At 39.4% G+C, this 26,773-nt stretch overlaps 1 protein-coding gene across 1 annotated transcript in view; it reads right to left on the bottom strand.

The window, feature by feature from the left end:
- efr3a (EFR3 homolog A (S. cerevisiae)) overlaps window positions 1–26,773 on the bottom strand; it is a 140,377-nt gene that overhangs the window by 64,980 nt on the left and 48,624 nt on the right. Inside the window, 5 exon segments of the mRNA XM_042497592.1 lie at window positions 3,635–3,784; window positions 9,186–9,307; window positions 18,911–19,061; window positions 20,766–20,893; window positions 24,367–24,443. Coding sequence (XP_042353526.1) covers window positions 3,635–3,784; window positions 9,186–9,307; window positions 18,911–19,061; window positions 20,766–20,893; window positions 24,367–24,443 — 628 coding nt within the window.

The following is a 26,773-nucleotide window of genomic DNA, read 5'->3' on the forward strand; positions in this document are numbered from 1 at the left end:
CAGGCTGTGATTTTTTTTTTAAAAAAAATCTACTTTTCATTTAGTATATTGAAAATAATTCATATTTTGTGTTTCTTTTTTGTTGTTTTTTATTCATCTAAATATATAGTGGCATCAAGACAAAACCTACTATTTTCTACCTGATGATGTCGTTTCAGTTTTGAAAATACATGCTACTTTCACCAGGGGGACTGTCACAATCAGTGTTGCTGCTAATCATTGATATATCCCAGTCTGTATTAATAGAAAAAAAATATACTTTTCATGTAGTATATTGACAATAATTCATATTTTGTGCTTTTATTATATTTTTTAATATAAAAATATAGTTGCATCATGACAAAACCTGTTATTTAAAGGGTTAAAATTCTGAAAATGAATGAATATTTGACTGAAAATCATATCATCAAATACCTTTTGGTGTAAAAGTGTATTTTTGTTCTATTTTTGTCACCATGGAAGATGAGACAAAGGAAAGCAGGAGATGAGAGGAGAACTGGGAGTCAAATGGAAAACAAAGAGGAGGTGAAGAACGGAGAAAAAAGAGGAGTAAAGGTGAGCCGACAGGTGAGACGTACAGAGACCAGCGTTAAGCTTCCTGTCCCGCCTCGCTGATCTTCGCCATAAATCTCACTGGCCTCAAACACCGCTGAAAGCAGAGCAGCGCTCTCGCTCCCAGGAGGCTTCGAGGAGATGCAGAAAACTCCTCAGTGTGACAAATCAGCGGCACCGCAGGCCGCGGTCTGAGGACTGACGGGGTATAATGAGGTCTGAGGTGTGTGGAGGCACGAAGCTTTAACTTCCACACTCGAGGGTTTATGCTCCTGCAGCCGCGGCTCCGATCCACAGAGACAGATCTGATCCAACGGCAGGATTTACGATAGATGCTGACTCTTCTCGCTCCGCGGGCAGCGAGTTTAAGAGGTCAAAGGTCCAACAAAGAGAGCAGAAAACACACATCAGACACTCTCCACTCCCTGTGACTGCAGATATTAACTAATGAAACAGCGATTGTTCAGAAAATGTTGTAACTGTAAAATCAGACAAGTTGATTTTAAGTAAATTATTATCGTCATTCAACTGCCTTGAAAAAGTAAAATTAATATAACGATCAAGCTTAATTTACGTTTACTTTATGTTAAAGTTTGCTTGAAATTTAGCCACATTTACTTAATTTTGTTAAGTTGTTGCAACTTAAAAACACACTGGAATTCATTCAAAGTATGAAAAACAAACCTTTATTTGTTTGGGATCCAATTCATAAACTGATAATAAAATAACAAATTGTTCTGTTATTTTCTGAGTCTGGATTTCAAATTAAAGTTTAAAATAACAAATGATACACAAATTATGTTTACTTATATTTCTTTTGGTTTCCTACATTCTTAAGTAAAATCAGATTTTACAGTGTGGAGACAGCGTCTGAAGGGCGTTTCCCACGGCAACGGTTGACTGACAGCTCAGAGCTAGCGTTGCTAAGAAACCGGCTGTCAACCTCTGTGATGACACAGACTGAAAATTTAATTTCGCACAACACACAAGACAAAGGACGGAGTCTGACACCAACTTTGGGTCCAAGTTGGTAAAAAAAACAGCCTCTGGATTTGATATTTTTTAACAATTTGCAAGAAATCTTTCATGATTTAACCTCTAGTGCTCACGGCACAGGTAAGGTTGAACCCTAATCGGACCGCTAAGCCGACCTTACTAACATTAGCGCTGCTTCCCAAACTGTCTTCATACGAGCGGGCGCAGTCACACGGTCACAGTGTCGCGCTTTGCTGCAGTAACCTTGAACACCAGCTGCACTCTGCTGTCTGAGCGGCCTCAGCTCCTAAACTCTGCACGTTCACTCAAAGTGACGACGCCGAGGAAAAGCAACAAGACAGCAGACCGTACGCGCAATAAATCTCCTCCTGTCCCCACAACACTGCCCACGTGTGATAAGAGAAATGTTTGGAGGAGAAATAAAAGCTGCAAAGGGAAAAAAAAAGAAGGTATTTCTTTTAACACTTGAGTTATGATCAGGCTGAAACTCAAGGACATCGCAGCACAGCCGGCTTTGTTTCCTCCCTTTCTTTGTTAAATACTGCACACAGAATACCGTCAAGAAGAGATATGTGTCGCAATCTGCAAGTAAATTCTGCATTTAAACTGTGTCCCCTGGAAAATACTGCACAAATGAAATTAAAAGATTATTATTATCAGGGGCTTTGGCCAGTATTAAACAAATATTGGCAAGAAATTTGTAAAAAGTTACGAGAAAAGAAGTAAAATAAACCTTATCAATAAACCTTATCAGTGTACAGATATATTTTACACAGGACAGCAAAAGTGTTTATGAAGAGAAATCATACGTCGGCCATGATGGGTGATGTGTTTTCAGGTAAAAAAGTTACAGGTGAGTTCAGGGATATCTGATGTCCTGCCAGTTGCCGGGGTAACAGGTTGAAAGAGCGGAAAAGTTTGGTGATGCAGGAGAAGAATTTACTTTTCTGATCGCCTGGAGAGAAAAGCACCAGCGCCACATGTGTAATTGATTGATGGGAATTTTTTAATGAGGTCACCTCCAAACTAGAAGAGTCCTCACCTCTGAAAATGTAATATTTCCCTCAGAGCGTCCTCTCACCGCACATTCACGAGTCACGGAAAAGACTTCGGCTGCAGACGTCCCAGACTGAACTCTGCACGAGGGAAAGTCAGCACGCTGTGCTCAGGGGCCACCTCTACAAAATGACAGGGGCCCAGGGGCCAGTGGCAGCAGCCTGTACATATTTCTAGGATTTTAGGACATTTCTAGGATTTACGTACGTTTCTAGGATTTCAGAGCCCTTTAAGGACTTTAGGACGTTTTTAGACAGTTTTTAGGATGCTTCTAGTATTTAGGAACAATTTTGGGATTACAGGACATTTCTAGTATTTTTGGACATTTCCCGTCTTTTATGAAATTCCTTTTTTTTTTGACATTTCTCAAAATTTTTGACATTTCTCGGCTTTTAGGACATTTATCCGATTTTATGACATTCCTAGGATTATAGGACATTCCTAAGATTTTCAGACATTTCTAGGATTTAGGATTTCAGAGAGAGATTTTAGGACATTTATAAGATGTTAGGATGTTTCAAGGATTTTAGAACATTTCTAGGATTTTTGGATGTTTCTAAGGATTTCGGGATATTCTAAAGGTTTTAGGACATTTCCAGGATTTAAGGACGTTTCACGGAGTTCAGAAAATTTCAAGGAATTTCGGACATTTATAAGATTTTAGGATGTCTCTAGGATTTTTAGACATTCCTAGGATTTAAGGACATTTCCAGGATTTCAGAGCAATTCCAGGATTTTAGGACATTTATAAGATGTTATGATAATTCTGGGACTTTAGGACTGTTTGGGTATTTCGGGGCATTGCTAGAATTTGTGAATATTTCTAGAATTCCTCGACATTTTGCAGATTTTCAGGCATTTCAAGGTAAGGATTTTAGGACATTCCTAAGATTTGTGGAGATTTCTAGAAATTCTGGACATTTCACTCTCTGTGTGTGTGTGTGTGTGTGTGTGTGTGTGTTTGTGTGTTTGTGTGTGTGTGTGTGTGTGTGTGTGTGTGTGTGTGTGTGTGTGTGTGTTCGCGTGGTACCTGTCCAGGTCTTCGCTGTCCTGCATGTTGAACAGCATGGACGGGATCAGTTTGTCCATGTGCTGCGGCTCCCAGATGATGGCCTGCAGCTCGTCGTTGACCGTCTTCCTCACCACGCCCTGCAGACCTTTGATCCCGGCCACACGGATCCTGACACGGACACACAGCACCGTCACACATCCATGACAACAGCTCCGAAACAGGTTCAGTTTGGAATTACGAGATTTCCTTCATACTTTATGTTTTGACTTCTGCTGAAGATAATAAAAATGTAAAAGCAGCACCAGTTCTGGTTTAAATGGATTTGTGGCGTCTTGGAAGCAGATTTGTATGCATGGCACAATAATAAAAACTTGTGTTCATTCATTCAGAGATAAAACTGAGGAGACAGTCCTAATTGGAAAAGCAGCAGCGCTGTTGTTTGTTCAAACGGGGTTATGTTTTCATAAAAAAAGATCTGTTCTGCTCATGCAGGCGTGACTGTCCCCCGAAGCGTAAAGATAACTCGGTAATTTGTTCAAATGTTGCATCCTGACATCAACTAAAGTCACGTTTTTCTCTGTCTAAACAGAGTTTCCGGTACAAAGATTATTTTCACTGCAGGAGAGGAGATTTGTAAGTTTACTGTCACAAAAGCTAAAAAAAAGTGTTTCTGTTATTGGGTTAGATTTTGAAATGATGCAGACCTAAATTTAAGAATGTGTAACTCACTATTGATTTTTAAACGAATTGCTCCTTTTTTGAGAGTTAAGAACTGAAATGGATGTTTTTTTTCTTCTAACTTTTATTGGCATTTTGTGGTGGGTAGCTTAATCTAATGCAGGATTTTATGTATAATTGTGCTTCTGCGTACACCTTTTCAGTCACTACCACCATATATTATTTACTTTATGCTGTTATCTAAAATGTATACACTTGTTATACATTAGAGTGTATATTGTAAGAACTTTTTGTCCTTGTGTTGTGTGTGATGACAATAAAATCACAAATCAATAAAATACTACTTATACTTATACTTATACTTATACTTATACTTATAATTTGGTTATAAACAGACATCTGGGACTGAATCTACACACACTGCAGAGCACTCACACGCATGTTTAAGTGCTGACACGTTTAAGCACAATACGTGGTTTTCTAATATTAAGTTCATAATAATTACTTTATAATAATGAAGGCGCTAACTCTGGGCCAGGTCCGATGCACACCTGATGCCCCCCCCACTGCTCTGCATCTCTCATCTGAATTTGTTTGTTGTTATTTTGGTGTCAGATATCAAATCAAACCACTTGTTTTGTATCTTTATCTGTACCGCGCCCTTCTCCAGATACAGCACTCACAGAGTGTGTGATTGCATCTTTTTTGTTGTGTGATTTTATATTCAGAGTTAACGCGACTAAATGTCGCCGCTCGTTTGCGGTTCACTTCCTGCAGCAGTACCTCCACTTCACAAACACTTTAAGTTCTTTTTGTATTTTCCGTCGCTCCGTCTTTACTTTGTTTTCCTGAAAATATCTCTTTGTGACTTCTGTCTGTCTGCACACGGCCCTGCAGTCTCATGCCCTCTTAAGGGCATTAGCGGGCGTTTACTCATGCTAACATAAATAAATCTGGCGCGCGCTTTCAGTTTACGAGGAGATCCATCGATCTGAGAATGCAGGTGTGAACCATTGTGCCGCTTACGAGCACGTTCATGAATCTGACGTAGAGTTTTCTTAAGAACTTACTTAAGAAGAATCTCAGAAAATACTTAGGAAGATATTTGTGAATGAGGTCCGATGAGTTTAACAGACAGAGGAGCGCCTGGATTTATGACTATTTAAAAAAACACCTTTGGCATTTAATACTCTGGTATACTGCCATACTGTGATACCGCCCTAGCCTAGCGCTAATATGTTGAAAAAAACTGGTTTGACATTAGACGGATGAAAAGAAACTACTTTTACACAAATGAATAATAGAAACGGCGCTTTTCTCTGGTTTCTGTGATGTCGTCTGAGCTTTTCTCATTTTATTGAAGCTGCAGGGCTGACTCACTCTGACTCTCAACTTCCAAAGAACTCATCTTAATAACACTTCAGTATAATTTCAAACAGTACAGATACTAACACACACACACACACACACACACACACTTGCGCAGAAAAGCCCCAGCAGGGTCTCTGGACCAATCAAAGCCCGGCGGTTCTGACCTCACCGTATTCTATTTCCGTCTCTCCTCTCTGTTTCTTACACAAACAAGTGTATGAGCAATAATATGAAAAACAGCGTGGGTGACCTCGCCTTAGGTCTAATCCAATAACCACCAGAGAAATTCTATTTGGGAATTCCTCTCCACCTACAGCGAGACGCCGCCGAACGGAATAATGAAAGACAGAAAAAAAAAAAGTGAGAAGTCATACTGTTAACAGCGCACCGGCGGCGGCGAGGTATCAAGCCAACTCGAAAATAATCCCAGCGTCCCCTGGCTCTCACCGTAACACACACACCCCCAACCGACACCGGCACACACAATCATACATACAGATGGAGATAAAAGTCCATTTCTATGCACAACTGTGCTCACGCGCCTCAGCACAAACACAGACCGCAGCTGCTGCTTCAGTCGCAGTTTTGCAAATAACTGCAGTGATATTGGAGGAGGGGAGCTGTTCTCCAGATGAACGAGAGAGCAAAGTCTTCGGGTTTTGTTTTAACGCGCTGCTCATCTGTATGGGAGTGAGAGGCCGGGCGTCTCGGTGGGAGAAGGCGTCTTGTAAAGTGCTGCGCGGTGTCACAGCCTGAGCCTCACCGCCGCCGCCGAGCTATTTATACCAGCCTAACAATGCCGCTGGCAGGCAGAGACTTTCTCTGCCTTCAAAACAATGAAAAATTGTGTTTGCCTGACGTCTGGCTCCCCAGGCAGGCTCATTTTTCTTTTATTAAAAACACAACTGCAAACTGTTGATTTTAAATTGGTTTATAGAGTAATAAAACACCACGGAGAAGGCTGGTGTTTTGTACAAAAGAGCCTATTTGGCATAATTTTATCTTTTTAACTTAAACTTAAGGGCCCTTTCAAAATTCACCTGCTCAATTACTTCATTCACAATCATTTTTGGCTTTTCCTTCCAGATCTGTTAGCCCTCTGAAAGATGAGCAAAAAAGTTGGGGTTTTTTTCTGGTGAGAAGGCACCAGCACTTTGGCCCAAAAATTAGCAAAAAATTAGTTAAAAGGTTGAAAGAAATTACCTTAAAATATATATTTATAAAAAAGTAAAATACAAAAACAAATGAGAAAATGATTGAAAACATGCCAAACATTATAAAACATTTGTTTGTTTTGTTTTTAAAGCTAGAGAAAATGTCTAAGAAAATAAATCCAGAGATAAAAAATATTCATCATCACAGTTACAGAATCATTACAGTTTTTAAAGAACATTTTTTAGGGTATTTTCTTTATTGTTTTTACTTTTTTAGTAAACTTTCAGGTAAATTAAGTTACACATTGCCTTTTTCCCAAGAAATTAAGCCAATCTGTTCAGGTTTCAAAGGGTTAAGAAATTGCAAATATTATTATTATCATCATCATCGTCATCATCATCCATCATCATCATTATTAGTTATAATAATAATAATAATAATCATAATAACAATAATGATGATACTTATAATAAAAAAAGCAATAATTATAATAATGATATAATAATTAAGAGAATTATAAATATATTCTCCTGGTTTTTTGATCATATCTAATAATACTCACCAGCTCATTTTAAGATTATTTCCTTGTAACCTTTTTTCACTCATTTTTTTGCACTTTGATGAACATTTCTTGCAAAGTTGCTCATTATGGTTTAGGGTTTTGTTTCTCCTGTTTTTCAAAGAAATCAAACATTTTTTCAGGTTTATATGCTGGTGAAATGTGTCTCAATGCAGCACAAAAACACCAATGTGGATCCAGGTGTTAGAGGGTTAAGACACGTTATTCTCTCCATTTCATCCTCAATCGTCTATCAGACGTTCGTAATTTAATCCGAGTGCAGCGAGGCTTTTCTGCACTGATGTTGTGGTCTCAAATATGAATATCGGGGGAGATATATTTCATTCTGTATTCACGGGATTCAAGTGCGAGGGTTAGGGTTAGTATGATGTGTCACAGCCCCTCCCCCACCTGCACGAGCTGCTGCTGCAATCCATCAGCGCATTAAAAGAGGGGGTTGTGTCTGACAGGTGGAGTCGTGGACACAGGCGCTCAACTGTCTTCAAAATAATAATCAGAAAGGATGAAACGGTGGACAGAAAAACTTTTAAAAGTGAAAATTAATTAGAGTAATGTCTTAAAAGCTGCTTTAACTGAGGCTGCTGATGTCTCCGTCTCAGGCCTAATTTCAGCCCATGAACAGAACTAATCAGAGAACCTATTTACGGTATCAGTGATCAATCGGCTGCTTTCGCACGAATGTGAACGGCGCCAACAGCGGCCCCGGGGCATTAAAGAGTGAAATTAAACGATTCATCTTTTCGTTGTGGACCGCCTCACTTCTGAGAAAAACATTTAGATTAGGTTTGCTTTAAAATTAAGATAATAAAGAATCTGTACAATCAGAGGGAGGGAACAGTCTACAGCAGGAGGACTCGACTTACTGTGCTCAGGGGCCACTTTCTGAAAAATGACAGGGGGCCAGGGGCCAGTCCAGCAGCCACAAACATGTCTCTAAGATTTTAGACCACTTCTTCCATTTCTTGGGTTTTGGGACATTTCTAAGATTTAAGGATGTTTCTAGTATTTTGGTACAAATCTTGGATTTTTGGTCTTTTCTCGGATTTTCTGACGTTTCTAGCATTTTAGGACATTTCTTGGACTTTGAGATGTTCCTTGGATTTCAGGACATTTCTAGGATTTTAGGACATTTCTAGGAATTCAGGATGTTTTTAGTATTTCTGAATATTTCTAGTATTTTCCGATATTTTTTTAGGATTTTAGGATGTGTCTAGGATTTTTGCGCGTCTCTGATTTTAGGATGTTTCTCAGATTTCAGGACAATTTTAGGATTTTTAGGACAGTTCCAGGATTCTCGGACATGTAAGAAGCAAAATGTTGGAGCCTGAGCTACAGTGCCTATAGAGGATAGAAGTATACACTTTTAATAAGTTACAAAAAATTATTTGCCATCTAATATTTAAAGTCCTAAAGACATATAATGAGTGTGGCCTGCTCGGTTTTTATACTGGATTTTGATGTGATGAATATTAACATGGCATGTGCACAAAGAAGGGGCCCAAAATTGAACCCTGAGGGATCCCATGCTATCAAGACAATATGAAAAAACATACAAACGTGAACATAGGTGAGCAGAAATAAGTACAGAAGAGCAGGCCAAAAAAACCCTCATCAATAAGCAGCACACAGAAGGGTTAAGGTTGTGATCTCAGTGCTGACATACAGTCTAAAAAGTCTTCAAAAAGTAATTTTGCTTTGAAAATAATCTAATTTGATGAACCGAATTAAAATATTTGACCACAGCATGATGTTCTTCTTCTCTGTGAGAAGTGTCTGTGTTCTTACCTGGTTCTGGTCTCAGGATCTTCGTGAGTCGAGTGGCACATGGCGCTGAACTGGGACACAAAGAAGTCATAGCGGCGGTGGTAAGACGGCGTGTCCTCCTCAATGTTGGCAAACTTCACAAACTGGAGAGAGGACAGGGAGGTGAGGGAAACATTCATTAGGGCTTCAGAGGACACCAAGATGAGACGTGAAGATTACTTATAAGTTCACATAACACACTTTTGTGTTCCTCGAAATTTCAATCCATAGTTTGCTGTAGACATTTTTTGGCTGCTAGCCACATAGCTATCTGTCTTACAGTCTGTCAGTCACAGAGCAAAATGTTGTGCACCCAGATGAGGTGAAATCAGAATTGCTCAAAACCAGAGAGCACTTACGAGGTTTAAAAAACTTTCTCCAAACACAAAAAACAACAAGGTATTCAGGTATTACCATCAATTAAATTAAATTCAATTAAATTTTTATTTAGAAAGCCCTTTATCACCAGTTTGCCACAGAGGGCTTTACACGACATCCCTCTGTCCTAAGACCCTCACATCCACTAAGGCAAAACTCCCCCCAAAAACCCCTGTAACAGGGCCTTCAGTATTAGCACAAGTTTCTCTCCGTCTCTGAAACAACATCCATTTTACGAGCATTTTGTTTATTGTCAGACTCATTTTTTAGACTCTTTGATGAGTTTGTCTTCTTTTTTCGTTGGTTGCTTTGCAGCGTGAGCATTTTTCTGCCACTGAATCAGGCTTTCACTGAAGTGACGTACATCTGCGTTTACAGAACAGCCAATAGGAACTGCCTCTCTCTGAAACGACGTCTGACTGACCAAAGTCTCCCGTCACACGCTGGATTTTATAAAGCCTGAAAACAGAGCCAAGCAAAGTGCACAACTCTAGTTTTCTTTCAGTCCACTTGAATAAAAATATGTTTACAGTATATATTATGGGATTTCTGCCCAATGATGCCAAGATGAAACTGCCTGCCTCAGCTATAAAGAGAAATGAGTCTGGACTTCATGTTGGCAGACTCTCAGTGCTCCAGTGTTGCTTCCAAAAATGTAAACCTGTCCTCAATCCACCTCTGCCAGCCTGCACTCGTGTTCAAATCCCTCAAAATCCGACCTGAGAGCGAACGTGTAGCTGCTTATTGACTTTTCACCTTTTAACAATGGAGGGACAGAAACAGAAACACAGAGAACACAATGCCATGCAGGATGTTTCCAGTAAAAAATACCACCATATTCTTGCATTTAGATGAACTGGGAGCTTTGGTGATTATGATAATAACCATTAGAGAGCCTCCCCCTCTTTGTCCAGCCTATAATTTCCTCCCTCCAAACAGGCGTGATGGTCCTCTGGAAAGGCCACCTCTCTCCGCTCAGTCAGCTGTGCTCGAGTAGCGCTCCTCGCTACCCTATCATTGTCCACTGCAACAAATTGCCTCTGTACAGTTCGGTATTGGTGAGCAAAACCTCGCCGTTCTACCTGGTAATTTGCTCTCATTTTTGTAGCTAACCTTTCGTGGGAGTAATGGCTAAGACTGAGGGAGGTACGCTGGCAGCTGGCGCTCAGGAGAGCGGCTTCCCCACAGTTTATCGAACGTGTTACGGCAGCAGAGGAGGGGATGCAGGCGTTAGACACGTACAGAGAGTGGGGACTAATTACTGGGTTTCTGAGGTGCTGAGGGGGTCTTGAGTGTGGGCACCGTGTGCAAACCAAAATTACAGATATTCAGGACTCAAATAAAATGACCTTTTAATTTCTTAAAAATGTTGGATTTTCCTTAATTTTATGAATTTAATCCATCCTATTTTTAGCTTTATTTTAATTAATAATGTCGGTGGGTTTTATTTTATTTAGTTATTTTCCATGTTATGTTATGCATTCTGTGAATTAAATTTTTATACTTATCTTATTTTTAATTATCATTATTATTATCTGGTGGGTTTTATCCATGTGAAGATGCATTCTCTGTATTCTATTCTAATCTTATTTTTATTTGCAGGTTTTATTATGATGTAAAGCATTTAAAGCATGTTCAGCTGCATTTCTTGTATAAAAGGTGCTATACAAATAAAGTTGATTATTATTATTATTATTATTATTATTATTATTTAGCCATGTGTACTTTCCATGGAAATGTCAGTTTTGGTCGTTCCATCACTCTGGATCAGACTGAAATATCTGGATATTTTTCAGTATTTAAACTTGAAGAAGAAGAAAAAAAAATTGAGACAATTTGAACACATTTCTGGCATTTCCGTTTCACTCCACCAGAAGAAAAAAGTCTTTCAGGTCGAGGGGACGAGTGTTTTCAGTGTAGAGAGGGTAATTCAGGTTGGAGCTGCAGTTTCATCATGTAAATAAGTCTAATCAAAAAGTAACAGGCTTCGTGCTTCACTGACGCCTCGCGGCAAAGCAGTTTGGATTTTCTACAACGGTAAAATGGGAGCGTGATACAAACACAAGCACTATTTGTTTCTCTCCCCTCAGGCCTTTTTTAAAGTGCTCTTTTTTTTAAGAGGCATTAAAAAGTCCTGTGACTGGTTTTACTTATCTATGCAAAGTCCATTCACAAAGACATCAACATTTCAGTTAAGATGATCATTATTCATCGATGCACCGAGCGCATTTGAAAACACTGAATTTCAAACTAGACGTTTTTCCAATTATGTCGTCAAGGATAAAGTTTTCTCCAAAGTGATTATCGTCCTCTTTTACATGTCATTTCCTGCAGGTTTGAATGGCGGCTGTGTTTCTTAAAGCATCTGAGCAACTTTCTGATGCGGAAAGTCTTAAACAGCACTTGATTTCAAGTGATGATAAGCGCAGAACATTACAAAGCAGTCCGTATGTTTTATCTGAGGCCCTGCCTTTACCTCTACCCGTCAATGCTTCACTTCCTGCATCCCCATCATGAGTAACATTTCTTCTTTCTCTCGTCAGAGGGCGACAGTTTGTCAAGAGAAAGTAAACAGGAAGTTAACAGCACTTTGGAGGCATCTGCACTTTCTCAGCGCTGACGTCTGGTGCTGCGAGCGGAGTCATACCGGGCCGCTGCCTCGGGAGTCCTGACTCAGGTAATGATGACGAAGACCTTTCCGGCCTGTTAACGGTCAGACTGGGAGTTTGCTTCCCCTCGGTTCTCGTTTGTGCTGAGCGATAATCAAAACTCTCCTCTGCAGCTGCGGCTGGACGGCCTCGAGCCACACGGGGAAGTTTAATGTGTATTTACTGCACACAGCTTCAGGTACAGTCATTAAAGCTGCACTAATCAATAGTTTTATAATAGAAACGCATCTAATGACTCTCTGCGATGAGCTTTTAGTGACGATCTCCAGGAAAATTACGGTTTAACTCAATATTCTGAATTTACGACCCTCAGGTTCTGCTCCAATCGACACTACACGCTTAAAGCAAACCAGCTCGGATGAACCCGCCGTGCTCGACCTGCTCAGCAGCAGACAGCAGACGGATACAGTTAGAGAGCAGCTGGTGAACAAAGTGGAGCATTTTGCAGCTAAAGAGACGTATATTCCCCTCAGGAGCTGGTGGAGACCAAAAACAGAGCTAAAAAAGAGAGGGAATATTGGTGGGTTTGTACATTTTTTTACTAATAAATTTTCATGACTTTGTAAAAGTCAAAGTTGATACATATTAACTGAAACGACCATCGATACTCCTCATCAGGTCGTCTTCAATAATATATAGTAGCTTTTTTGAATATATATTATATAATGACTTTGACAGGATTAGAACTGAATATTTAAATATAACTTCGGGACTGTTTGTGTTTTATGAGGGGGAGGGATTGGTGTGAAAAGGAGGCATGTCAAACAGTTTTTAAGCACTGAGGACTTTGTTTTTTATTTTGGCTTTAGAGGAGAGGCATACAATTTAAATGCCTTGGGCCCACAGGTTTGAAGCAAAGATTTATTTATTTTTTAAGTATTTGGTGATTATTTTAAGAATGCATTTTGGCTTTTCTTTTTTCGTTTAAAAAAAATTAATGATTTTTGAAGAAACAAGCCATCTAAAACAAAAACTTTTTTTTTTAAATGGCCATTTATTTTCTTTAAACAAACAATCTTCAAATAAAAAAATGTTGGCAACCTTTTAACTTTTTTTAAAATATTGGTGATTTTAAAATTTAGGCCTTTATGTTTTCTTTATTTTCTTTTTTAAACACTACTGGAAATTTTTAAGTAAAAAAATTGAATTGTTTTAATCTTTAAATAAAATTAATGATTTTTAAATTTTGAGCTTTAGTTTCTTTAAAAATGTTTTTTTTTTTTCAGAAAAATGTTTCATTTTTTAAGAAACATGCCTTCTAAACCCAAAAAAGGTTTCTCAAATTGATTAGTGTTTATCTTAAAATGTTTTTGGTAATTTTTAAATTTGGGGCTTTTTCCTTTAAAAATCTCTGACAATTTAAAAACAAACGAAGGCTATTTTTTTTTCTTTAAAGGGTTTTGATGAAATTTTAAGAAAAGATGCCTTCCAAACCAGCGGGCCCACGTATTTAAGTTTTAACAGGAACCAGAAAAAATGAAATTATATTTAAATTTTCTGATTTCCAATGATCCTTGATCACATCATAAGTTATTATACAGTTTTGTGAAACAAAATTCAATGATTTTGAAAAAACATTTCCAGTCCTGTAAATTGCTTTTTTTTTAAAGACTTTTCCAGGTTTTTCATGACCGCAGGAGCTTTGGCGCTAATATTACTATTCCTTTAACAGACAGTGTAAAAGGGGATTAACAGGGGAGAGACAAATTACTGGTGGAGTTCACTCAGATTAGAGACCACATTTAGTCTTTTAGTCGGTAAACTCATTTCATAGGCACATGCCCGAGGAAATGAAAGAAAAAAAGGGTAATCCTGTCTCCATTTTGTTTTGTTCCAGACTTTTTGAACTCACTAAAACGCAGACCAAGAATTTATTATCCAGAAATTAAACACAATTTTGATCGGGCAAGTTAAAAAAAAAAAAGTAGAAATATGAGGCTGATCGACCAGAAAAATAGAAATGGAGATTTTCGTGAACTATTTGCTGTGACACACCTGGCTCCACACATAAATAACCTCCCCCGTGAGTGTGACTCAGTGGCTTCATGTGCGCGAGCTCGGACTGATGAGTGTCTCGTCTATTGAGACGGAGAGGAAGGAGAGACACTCCTCACCGTCGCAGTCTGCCAATTTCTTGAGATAAAGTTAACTGGCAGATCAATTTGGAAACAGCGAATGGCTGGCAGCACAGGCAGGAGAGAAACACTGCGGTGACACACACACACACACACACACAGCTCGGGGTAAAAATAGAAACGCCGGTCTGTGGTAAAGACGGGAAAAAGTTACTTTTAAGGTGATAAATGGTGCATGTTTCTAATGATGAATATGTCGTTCTTGGACTAATTAGAAAACCTTTGTTTAATCTGTTTACAGGATGATTTATCGCCTCCGCCCACGAGGTTTTCTCTCCATCTGTTAGTCAGCAGAAAAGTTACTTCTCTCATTTTCAGTGACATTTGGTGGAAAGTTGGATTACACGCTGAGAATCTGGAAGCCAAGGCAACTCAAAAAGCACCCGGGGCTCCAAACAGCTTTTTCTTCGATGCTCCTGGATGCAGTTACCGAGTTATTTCAGGGTTCTCTGAGTTCATTTTCTCACAGGCAGCGTGAGGCGACTGACAGCGGGAGTTTTAAAACTCCTGAATGGCAATAAAACTCTCTGGAAAACATCTGAGTTTTTGACAAAAGTCAAAAAGGTAGGACGCTTGTGGACACGAAAACTGAATGTGAGGAATTTAACTTAAAGTCCCAGGAAGCATTTTCGGAAAATAATACACAGCACATTTCCAGGCAGGGAATTTAATCTCCGCTGGCGGCACGGATCTCCGGCACTGCAGCTGGCAGTGTGGATGTTCAACAGCGTGGACCTCCGACATGGCGGCTGGTAGTGGGGATGACACAGCGCGGATATCCGCTGGCAGCGGGTATCTCCAACAGCGCAGATCTGTGACAGGGCTGCTGGCAGCGTGGATCTCTGACATGGTGGCTGGTAGCACTGTCCCCAACATGGCGGTCGGCAGCGCGGGACTCCGACACAGTGGCTGGCAGCACGGATCTCCGACATTATGGATCTCCGGCATCATGGATCTCCGACATGGCGGCTGTCACCGAAACCGCGGATCTCTGACATGGCTGCTGGCAGCGCGGATCACAGACATGGCGGCTGGTAGCACAGTCTCCAACATGGCGGTTGGCAGAGCAGGTCTCTGACATGGCGGCTGGCAGCGCGGATCTGCGACAACGCAAATCTACAACATTATTGTCATTAGAAATTAATCTTTTTTTTCAATTTCATTTATTTATTTATTTATTTATTTATTTATTTATTTATTGAGTAGGATAAACCCAAGATAATAAGACCCAAGTTGTAATAAACGATGATCATCCTTTCAGGCACTCTGACCTCTGGCAGCATTTTCTTGTTTGCTTGTGATGTTGGCGACAGAGGAAATAAAGCTGATCGTATTCTTCAGCCCAGTGTGAGCAGCTCTGCAGAGCAGTCCCCACGAAAACCCGAATGTGTGATGTTTGCAACTAATTAGTCACAGCTCAGGCGCCACCGAAAGCGGTCTGCCGGTTTTCAAGCACTCTTTCAACAAAACTGCCGTAATTTGTTGAGCTCTGTGTTGTTCTGCAGACATCTCAAACAAACTCATTAAACTGATAATTACCCAACAGAACAAACACCAGCGCTTCGTTTTCCTCCGTAAAACCAAACATTAAATGGAGCATCTCGGCCGACTCCACCAGGAAAAAATTAATTAACACGGCACTCACCTAAAGGCGGGCTGCACCCCCTCCACCCTCCAAACTCTCCCACCTGTCTCTGCATCCTCCTCTAAATACCACACATCAATAATGCAAACGCTTTCGAAAGCTTCAGCTCCGTTTCCTGCTCAGATGAACCGCCAACAAAGGCAAGGACGACAGGCTCAGAATAGGAGGCATGATGGAGGAAAAAAAACAACTTTGGGTTCACCTTCCGAAGACTTGGAAGGAGAAATGAGGCTGACATTCGCTGGCGGCTTATAGAAGCTAATAATAATTAGTTTTTCGCAGGAAATGGTAAAGAGCCATTTCCACTGCCAGAGTCAAAGTTAAATTAGGTATTTAACCACCAACATCAACCTCTGGGCTGCAGCGGAGCGATGGGTTTTATGTTCTGCTCGTTGCTTATGCCTTGCTGTGTGTGTGTGTGTGTGTGTGTGTGTGGTATGAATTGTGGTTTTATGGTAATTTTGGTTTGGCGTCTCAGAAAATGAGGCTCTTTCATTTCAAGGCAACATTTGAAATGACAACATGCATAAATACTGAATCTTAACTAAAACTTGCTTTTTGAATTAGGAGCAAATACATGAGACAGGACTCCGCATCATCAGTCTGAGACCCCTCGTTCAGCCTCAGACTCAGTCTTTGTTTGTTTGTTTGTTTGTTTGTTTGTTTGTTTGTTGGGTTTTTTTACTAGTCGGAGTGGTGTGCAGAATACTTCTGGAGACGTTTTGGGCCCTAGATTTTTCTGCGGAGTGAGCGCTCTTGGCTTTTATGATACAAGCTGCAGCAGATGCAATGCAGCAGAACTAGAAGGGATTTCAATTAAACTTACATGGAAACACTTTTTTTGCTTTTCTAGGTCACATGATGCTGTGTCTTGATGCCGTGTCTCTTGAACTGGCTCCCTCATGATGCAGCAGGAGCTACAGAGCTGTTATTGCATCACATAACTCTGAGAAAGTTGAGCGGATCATCCGGAAGTTTTGAATCCACAATTCCTCTGTGAAATCGTGGACCATCAGCTCCCAGAAATCCCTCATACGTGGCCGCTCCCACGTATAAGGGGCTCGCTTTTTCAGTATGGCGCCATAACACGCCTACGTGGCCTTGGCCTGGAAGTAATGACGGCGAGTGCGGTGTCTGCAAAGCGGAAATCAGACGCTCGTTTGCTGTTAGGACACGATGTCATTATGTTCCTCTGAGAGCAGCTGCTGTGTAACAACTGAGAAAATTCAACGAAACTCTGTCCGCTGCAGCTCTTAAAATGAAACTGGTTTACACATTTTCACAAGAGCCCACCCCAAATATTATTTATAGCTATTATTATTTTAAATTTGGAGGAAGGTTCTCCACCACACAAGACTTTTCTATAAACAGTAGAAAGATTAAATCATTATAGATATAATAATTATAATAATAATTTCACTTCAGAATGATGAAACAGCAGCGCAGACTTCAGAGCCTCGAGCAGCACATTACAGAAGCAAGAAATCATCACGCTTGAAATGTAAAATTAACCTTCCTTTAACCTCCAATCAGCACGTTTAAACAAAGCAAACAGCTTTTATCTTTTGTCTTTACCACCAATAAGTTGATAAAACAAAGTCTATCTTAATCAGCTATTTATATTTCTCCCGCTCATTTCATTTTTCTATTTGCATCGATTTTCCCTATGCAACCTTTACATTCGCCCTCAATTTCCCTTTGCATATATATTGGGATGGCGGTGTTCATGCATGGCAGAGAGGTGATTATGTTTTAACCCTCTTGTTTTTTTGCAGGTCAAGTTAACCCATTTCGAAATCTCTGGAAAATATTTAAAGGCTTTTTCTCATTTCAGAATAAAAAATCTTACACTGGACTTAATGAGTGTAATAAAGATGTTAATTAAATTCACATCGCAGAGAAACTGGGGTCAGAAGTGTCAAATTTTTTTTTTCAAAAGAATGAAAAAGTGTGCAACAATTTTTTTATGTAAGTTATGTAAAACTGTACTTTATATCTAGGTAATAACACATAATAAGAATAAGAATTTTTTAAAAATATGTTATGAACTTTTAATTTTAAATATGAATATTAAAGTTGATTTTCGGTCATGAAATACTAATCACATTTTATCCAAAAATGGAGGGGACCAGGGGAAGCCCTACAGTCATCCCTACCTTTTTATTTTTCCCTTTTCCCTCCATGTTTTGATTATTAGTTATATTGTCTTATTCTTTTATACTTCTACCTGTTATTTTATCTGTGTTTTTAATGAGTTCTGCTAAAACCACATCAACTCATTGAAGGTAATTTTAACCAAAACAAAGTGGATTATGTCAGAACTTCTTAAAAGTGATTTCATTTACTTTTTACTCTTTTACTCTTATGCCTGCGCCCCTCGGAGAGCAGTCTTTAGAGTGCTGTGTCTTAAGGATTTAAAAACTGTGCTAATTGGCTTGATTTCTTTCAAAACATGGGCAGAAGTTAATGAGCAATTTAAGAAGAATCGACCCACAAATAAGCAAGAAATTAGTAAAAAAGTACAAGAAAATGACCTGAAAAAAAAAAAGCAAACATACAAACAAAAAAACACGGGAAAGTTATAAAACAAAAATAACACACAAAAAAAACAAAAACAACAAAAAAGAAATTACCTGATTTTTTTTCAAAGAAATTTTAAATAAATATTTTGATGTGATAATTCTAAAAAAAATTCTCTTGACATTTTATCCTCGCTTGTAAAAACACGATCGTATTTTTGAAATCTAAAACAAATTCTTGCAATTTGCATGACATTTGTTGCCAAGTTGCCTTTTCTCCCCCATGTTTCTGAAAGAAATCAAACCAATTTTCTCAGGGTTCACAGTTTAAAATCTTGTGAAAGGTGTCACCGGGTCTTACCGAGTTGGTCCCGAGCACCTGCAGGTCCGGCTCTCTGGACTCCAGCAGTTTGGCCACCATGTGCAGGAAACTCTCCACGAAGGGTTTGATGCTCTGAGAGTGACAGGCCATCAGCAGCTGGTCCAGAGCCTCCATGGCGATCACCACATTTCTGAACAATGAGCGAAATATTTCATTATGATGTTTCTGCCCAAGGCTGTCAAAATTAAAGCTTTAATAACGCAATTTATGCAAAAACGTTTTTACGCTTGCCTGAGGTGGTACGTCAGGCGATTCTAAAAAGACATTTTTCACAAAACTGCACCAGGTGGTGGTAATGCGACTTTAAGGATGCCAACCGCCATTAAACCCAAAGAAGAAGAAAAAGTACAACAAAGTCACATTCTACAAAACATGACTCGGTCTGTGTGGACGGAGGAAGAAACCGAGCTCTTCTTCACTCTGATATGAAACAAAGAAATTACAGAGATATCAGATCGGCTTTATTGAGTGGCTGCAATAGAATTAAACCTGCCAATGTTTTGAACATCCATCGGCATGCTTACTGAAATGTTATCGCCAGAAGAAAATCGCCTAACATCATTAAAAAAGTTACATGATGTCACTAAATGGAAACACAGTCATCTTGCAATCATAATTTTAAAAATATCGCTTAAGTTTTGTGCAAATCTGTAATGGAAACAGCTACTGACACACACACAGAGACACAAAGCAGGGCTTTTGCAGAGCTCCAGACTGTGACTATTTAGTCACGTTTTGAGACCATGGAGCACTGCTGTGATTTGCAAATGCTGTTTATATCTGAACTGCAGAGCTGTTAGTTTGTTTCCAGCTTACAGTGAGGTTAATGAGCAGCGTTAGTGCGAGCATGTGAGGCGTGTGTTTGTTTTTGCAGAGCTTTGATCGTGACTTTTTAGTTGCATTTTGTGACCACGGAGCGCAAACCCGGAGTGCGCCAAACGCCAGCTACTGTATGTGATACACTGACTATACTTAAATATCTCATATGGCCCCACTTCAAAAATCCACAACTATCACTTTAATGCAGATTAATTTTCTCCTAAAAAGCAGCGTTACTATGGACAGCCACAGTTTAGTGTTGTCTCTGATACAGTGAACAGTGTTTACATTTCATGATATGAATTTATAAAAGTCGAAATCAACAACTCCGCCAAACCCAACGACAGCTTTGGGATTTGAGTGACATAACAAAGGCGGCACGCAGACGTGTCACTTCACTGGACGGACAGAGTGTTTTGGGACGTGCCAAATGGTTTAGTAGCGACACATGGGCGATTACAGATGGAGGAGAGAGAGTGACGCGTTTGTTGTCCGACTGTCGGCTTCTGGGAATAAAAATCACAGCCAATTAAACACCATCTCTGACATTATAATCACTGTACTGATTTGGTTCTGCCATCCTCCTTTTAGAAAAGAGATTTTGTGTCTCAATTCATTTTAATTAGTTTCCAGGAGCAGAAAGCACCGAGAGGTTCACAGAAATGTAAATGTACGAGACTTTTAATATCACAGAAAAAAAAATCCACAGAACAAGTTCTGATGAGTTTAATGATGATTTCTGTGAGAGCTTTCTTTACTTTGTGTCGTTAAATGTCTTTTTCATTTAATTTATTTTTCTTGTACTTTTTGTCATGTTTTACTAATTTTAGTTGTTTTTGTCCCTTGTCTTTGTGATTTTTCAGTACTTTGGTCAGCTGCGGTTGTTTTAAATGTGTAAATAAAATAAATAAAATTGACATTGACAAAAGTCTAACATTTCATGCAAGAACCGTTGCCGTGTGAACTGCCCCTTTATGAACACAAGAAATGCCCACGTGTCAAACGAGCGACTCACCCGTAGCGGTGTCGCACCACGTCTCGGCTCAGCCTCTCGGCCAGGTAAGCTCCGATCCTGTCCAGTTTCTCTGGAGCCGACACGGCGTAGAAGGTCAGCTTCTCCATGTCAGATTTGCTGAGGCCATCCTGAAGAAAAACACAGAGCGGTCCACATTTACAGGACTTACAGGAGAAGTCTGATCAGATGTATATTTATATATTTTAATCCCAGCACACCTGTGCAGGATCACAGCGCCCTGTCAAAGGCCGCTGAGCTCAAACACGGTGGCGTTTTTTCTATTATTTCCTGCTTCTTTGTCTGTCTGTTACAAGAGTGCATGTGAGCACTTTAAAAGATCACTCCACCACATCGAGGTCCGCTGCACTAAAATGCTGCTGTTTTTCACAGAAAAAATACTGTCAGCTGTGTTTGCCAGAATATTTCTGTAAAAATACAACAACGTTATAAACAACTTTACAGAACAACCTGTAAATTCTGTTTTTCATTTTATTTTTCAGTTAAAACTGTTGGAATTACAATTGAAAATCTACACATTAGAAAATCATAATTATTATATTTTTTTATTTCAAATAGCTGTTTTGGGCAGGTAAAATGACTTTTTTAGTCAATGTCCTCATATTTATGCCCAAAAACATTTTGTTATTTATTTTTTAGAGTAAACTTCTATAGGAACCTTTCAGTTTTTAAGGAACATGTAAATGTAACACTCAAATGCTTTAGGTTTGAATTTGTAAAGTGTAATACAGTTTCTTTCTGTAAAAAAAAAAAAGTACCAGAAAAAAACTCGAATTTGACAGCATTGTATTATTTTTTGTATTACTGTTTTCTTGTGCTTAAACTACATAAATGTGTAAATTCTGCAAAGAAATGTAATTATTTTAACATATTCTTACTTTAAACAGTTTTGTTTGGTTCACTGCTTTACAAACATTACTGTAAACTGAACAGTTTCATCGTTTTTCTATTTACAATTTTATGATGTCATGATTTTACAGACATTTTTTACAGTGTGGGTCTTTTTGGCGCTGATTTTTTCTAACATAATTAACTCGACACACACTGAGCACACCAGTCTCCATTCATTTTTATTTAACTACAAATCACTGCTCAGAAAATATCTTAAAGACTGAAACTGTGCACAATTTGAAATCTTGCACACACAAATCAAACTAAAGTAAGAAGAAGAAATACACTAAAAATGTCCTCGCTCTTTTCAGATTTAACGTCGGCCTCGTTAAAGAAAACGTGCTGCAGCACAGATCAGGATGTTAGAGCAGGAAAATTACTTTTTTTTTTTTTTTTTTAGATAAATTGCCCTTTTTTTTAGAAACGTATAAAGCACTCAGTGCGAGTCTGTATATGACAACAGACAGCCAGTATAAATATATATCCACCAGGTGTCATACATAAAGAGGAGGAAGTTAATTTGAGAGCGGCCGTCCCCCGAGTGTTTTCAGCTCCTCGGGCTCTCAGCGAGTGATAATTAAATTGACAAGGTCTCGACCATTCGAGCATTTCGATTTCCCACCGCACCTGTTTGCTTACACCAAAGGGCCCTTGAGAAGAAATTGGGGGGGGGGGGCACTCCCTTGTGTGCCACATACACATTTTGGCATATTAATTAACGGGGGTCAAGGAATCAAACCAGCGATAATAACTTGTCATGGTCCTGTTATCAAAGACGCGTCACAGTTAATGACCACAAACACGAAAGACCGAAGCTGCCATTTGGCTCGGTGGTCGTCCAATTATTTCGGCGTTGTGGCTGTGGCGCTCTGTGGCGGCGGAGGTGTCACTGGGTCTCCACAGTAATCTCAACAGTGCGGTAACGACCGGGCACCGAACACAGTGTTAACGCGCCGCTAACAGCCCACACTGTGACCGCCGTGTGCTGTCTGACGGAGCAACAGTCAGACTCACACACCCACATTTACTGAAAAAACAACGTCTTTCTACAGTCTCCTTGACTTTCATGTACAATATCTATTTTTTGTCATTTTGAAAAAGGAAAAAAGACACAGACAGAAAGAATTCAAGAGAGAAAGAAAGAGAGAAATAGTGCCAATTTTAAAAAAATTCCCCTAGATGTTTTGAGATGCCACGTTCACCAAAATGAGACAGACGAGGTAACAGTGGCCTTGACCCCTGACCTACAACCACCAAATCTTATCAAATCATTTCTGATTCAAAGTGGATGTTTGTGCTAAATTTGAAGAAACTGCCTCATGGCGCTCTCGAGAGGTCGTGTTCACTTTAACGGTTTGGACGGAAACAAAACTGAACGCCTTCGTCCGTCATCTCGGTCTTATGATCAAAGACGCCTGGCATCAATTTCTGACAGTATCAGAAATTTGGGACGAACATCTCACTGTGTGACTGCTGTTACGACCTACAGCTACTGACCAACCAATAGAAATGCAGCATGAAACGACGCACTGATCAGCGCCACACTGCTAAACACTAACAGATGCTAATAAAGGCTTATTTCGAGCTCTTGTTGCAACATTTTTTAATGCCGGGTTGGCCTCTTTTCCCGCCACGTTCTCCTCCTCTTCTAACTTTTGTCAACACACATAAATACACCAAACCGAGGCCTCCGTTTATGTTTGTTTACATTTTTCTCTGGCAGCTACAGCGGCGTAGATGGATAAAAACGCTGACGATGTTTTGTACTTGCATGTTGACGTCGAAAGACGACATCTATTGATCAATTCGATGTACGACATCTGTTGCACGTCTCTCTGTCCTCCTCAGTCGCTCTTCCTGAGGTTTCTACCATTTCTTTCTCCTGTTATAGGGTTTTTTTGGGGGGGGGGGTGAGTTTTTCTTTGGTCGATGTGAGGGTCTAAGGACAGAGGGACGTCGTATATTGTCAAGCCCTCTGAGGCTAATCGTGATTTGTTAGAATGGGCGTCGAAGCACGTAATTCAGTAGTTAATGTCATCGTGAAGTCCGCATACATCAATCTTGATGTCGTACTCAAGTTTCATCGATCTGTCTCAGAGTGGAGCTGCGCCAAACTTATAAAAATGATAAAATCTATTTTTTTTCAAATGAATTATTTTTATAATGCACATGTATGAAAGGTTATATATGTGTAATGGGAGTTGGAGAAAGACCCATGGAGGGGCAGGTAAGGGTTAAGGAGCATTAAAAAGATGCACATGTGTTTTCTTTTTTGTTACTTCTCTGTCATATTAGCAGGGCTACAATGCATGAATTTATTATTTATTTATGTATTTTAGTTGTCACGGGAATGTCAAATATCTATTTAATTTATTATTATTGATGTTTATGTCTTTGTCATATTGACAGAAATTATTGGTTGATTTATACCTGCAAGTTGTGTTGAAAATAAAGACAAACAATTGGTCAAAAAAAGCTAAAATCTGCAGGAGGCTTTACAAATATAAAAACACAACAGGTAATATCAGGGTCAGAAAAATGACAGAGGTCATCTCCATGTTTTGCACGATTGGTCGATATAGGCAGTTATGATGAGAAGCCGAGCCACCAGAGTACAGAATACATATCGGCCTTATTTCTCCACTGAAAAAACTAATGTTTACCTGAGGGTGTGTAAAGTTTGGTGACTTACTTTTGGATCCTCAGGGAAGATGTTGTCCACCAGGCGTTTGTACCTCGGCCTCAGCGGCCCGCAGCAGCCACACACTCCTGCAACAAAGACACGACTATCAGCAAAGGTTACCCTGACCTCCTGACATTCAGTCATAAACTGCTGCTCGGAAAACGTGCATCAGATAAAAAACTGCAAGAAGCCTGAGAGATGAAAACATGGAGATAAAAATGAAAGCTGTGAAGATGTGAGAAACACAGATCGCTCTGGAAACTCGACAGTGAAAACTTAAATGAATTATGGCGTTCGGATTTACTCGACGTCGCTCCTTGACTCCAGCAGAGGAGCTCAACATCACCACTCTCATCTGATAAATGAACGATGACGATCCGCAATTGGCTGCAAAACATATTTCTACTCACTTCCTCTGACTCATGTAGATCTCCGAGTGGCTGACACAATCCAGACTTACTCTGGATTCAGAAGTGGCTGCGATAGGTCGTCTCCTATTGACGGGCATGAATTAGTATGAACAGCAGCAGCCGCTGAGTCAATAAGAAGTGATGAGTCATCAGAGTCGAGGCTCGGCGGTGCGGGGTGAATAAGTTTAAGCCACAGTGGAAACGACGACGGCGAGAAACTGCAGACTCCGCTGAGGAGCGGCTGACATTTGAATAATATGGTGCTTTTGTAAAATTCAAAGTGAGAAATATATTGTCAGTGTTTTAAACCGGGTTTTATCCCTAAAGTCAATACTATCAATTCATCCGGATCCTGATGTGAAGGTTCATTGCAACAGCAGTTTTTTGGCTTTTTCCAGATCAAATCTAGTAATTTTGTCTTCAGGAACCCTTCAAAGTCTTTAAAAACCGCGAGTGATTAAGACATTGCCTCGTATTTGAAGCCCCCGAAACACAAAGTTAAGTTCACACTGAACAGAGCTCTCAGCAGTGTGGGGAGTTACGTTTAAAAACCACCAGACTGAGGAAGGATTCATAGAGCCGTGGTCACATGTTTACCGAGTTCATACACATTTTCCCATGACTCTGAGGCTTATTTTCAAGACCATACGTTCTCTGACACGACCATCCATGTCCCTTATTGGTACTATTAAACTGCACACTTTACAAGAAACATTTTTGTTGATTTTCTTTTCTTTCAAAATTGTTGGTATTTTTATTTTTTTCTTTAAAACGCTTTAAAAAATGTTGATAATGTTTCTGTTTTCATTTTTGCCAATTTTTTTTCTCTCTGCAGATTTTTGGCATTTTTTTCTTTCTTTAATTTTTTTTTTTTTTTTACAATTTTTAACAAAGAAATTGTGTTTTTTTCCCCTAACATGCAGGCCCACAGGTGGTTTTTTACAGATTGGTAAGCATGTTTTCTTTAAAAACTCAGAAAAACCCCAAATTACACCATTAATCACAGTCAGAAAATGTAAAAACAGAAAATATATTTGCATTTTCAAATTTCAGATTATCCTTGAATGCATTGTGTTATTGTACAGGTTTGTGAGACAAAATTCCATGAAAATGGATAATTCCATTCACTTTTTCCAAAACTTTCAGGGTTCAACTTTTCCAGGCTTGGAAATTGCTATCTGCAAATTCCATTACTTTTCAAGGCTTTTCATGACCGTACAAAGCCTGCATGTAACTCTCAGAAATCCTCAAATTGTGTTCAGTTTTGTGAATGTTTCTTTCTGATCGATGAGCGTGGCCGTCAGAACAGAGTGTCTTCAGTGAAATGTCAGTGCTTTTGTGTCTGAAGGAGCAGCAGACCACGACTGAAAGGTCACAGCAGCATTCAGCTCCTCCGACAGACGATCAATGATGAAAAGCCTTTTAGCGTCAGAGACCAAACCTCACCCAGTTCAAACATTTCAAAAAGGAACATCCTGGGCCGAAGGAAGGATGAAAAAGATGATCAGAAAAATACTTAAATGATTCCCTGGAGTAAACTGGGATACATCGCAGCCGTTCTTATACATTAGCATAAAGAATTTAAAAAAACTAGAAAATAATCGTGAAGTTAAGTTCATTTTTCTGTAATTATTTTTTCCTTACTGCACAGAAAAATGCAAAATCCAACCGAAAAAGCTCATTACTTTATCATTACATCCGAGTAGACATTCAAGTGAAATGTTTGTGGATAAATTTGCCAAAAACATGTTAAATGAGGTCACAGCCATCTTGACCTTTAACCACCAAAATGTTAGCAGTTCATTGTTAGGTGGACATTTGTGCCAAATTTGAGGAAACTTCCTCAAGGTCTTCTTCACATACTGCCTTCATGAATATAAGACAGATGCAAGAAAGAGACACATGAGGACAAATTGACTCTTTTCCCCTATGACCACCAACATCTAAACAGTTCATCACTGACGCCAAGTGGACGTTTGTGCCAAATTTCAGGAAAGATATTGCAT

This window comes from Plectropomus leopardus, chromosome 12 (genome assembly GCF_008729295.1).
Source record: "Plectropomus leopardus isolate mb chromosome 12, YSFRI_Pleo_2.0, whole genome shotgun sequence".
NCBI classification, from domain to species: domain Eukaryota; kingdom Metazoa; phylum Chordata; class Actinopteri; order Perciformes; family Serranidae; genus Plectropomus; species Plectropomus leopardus.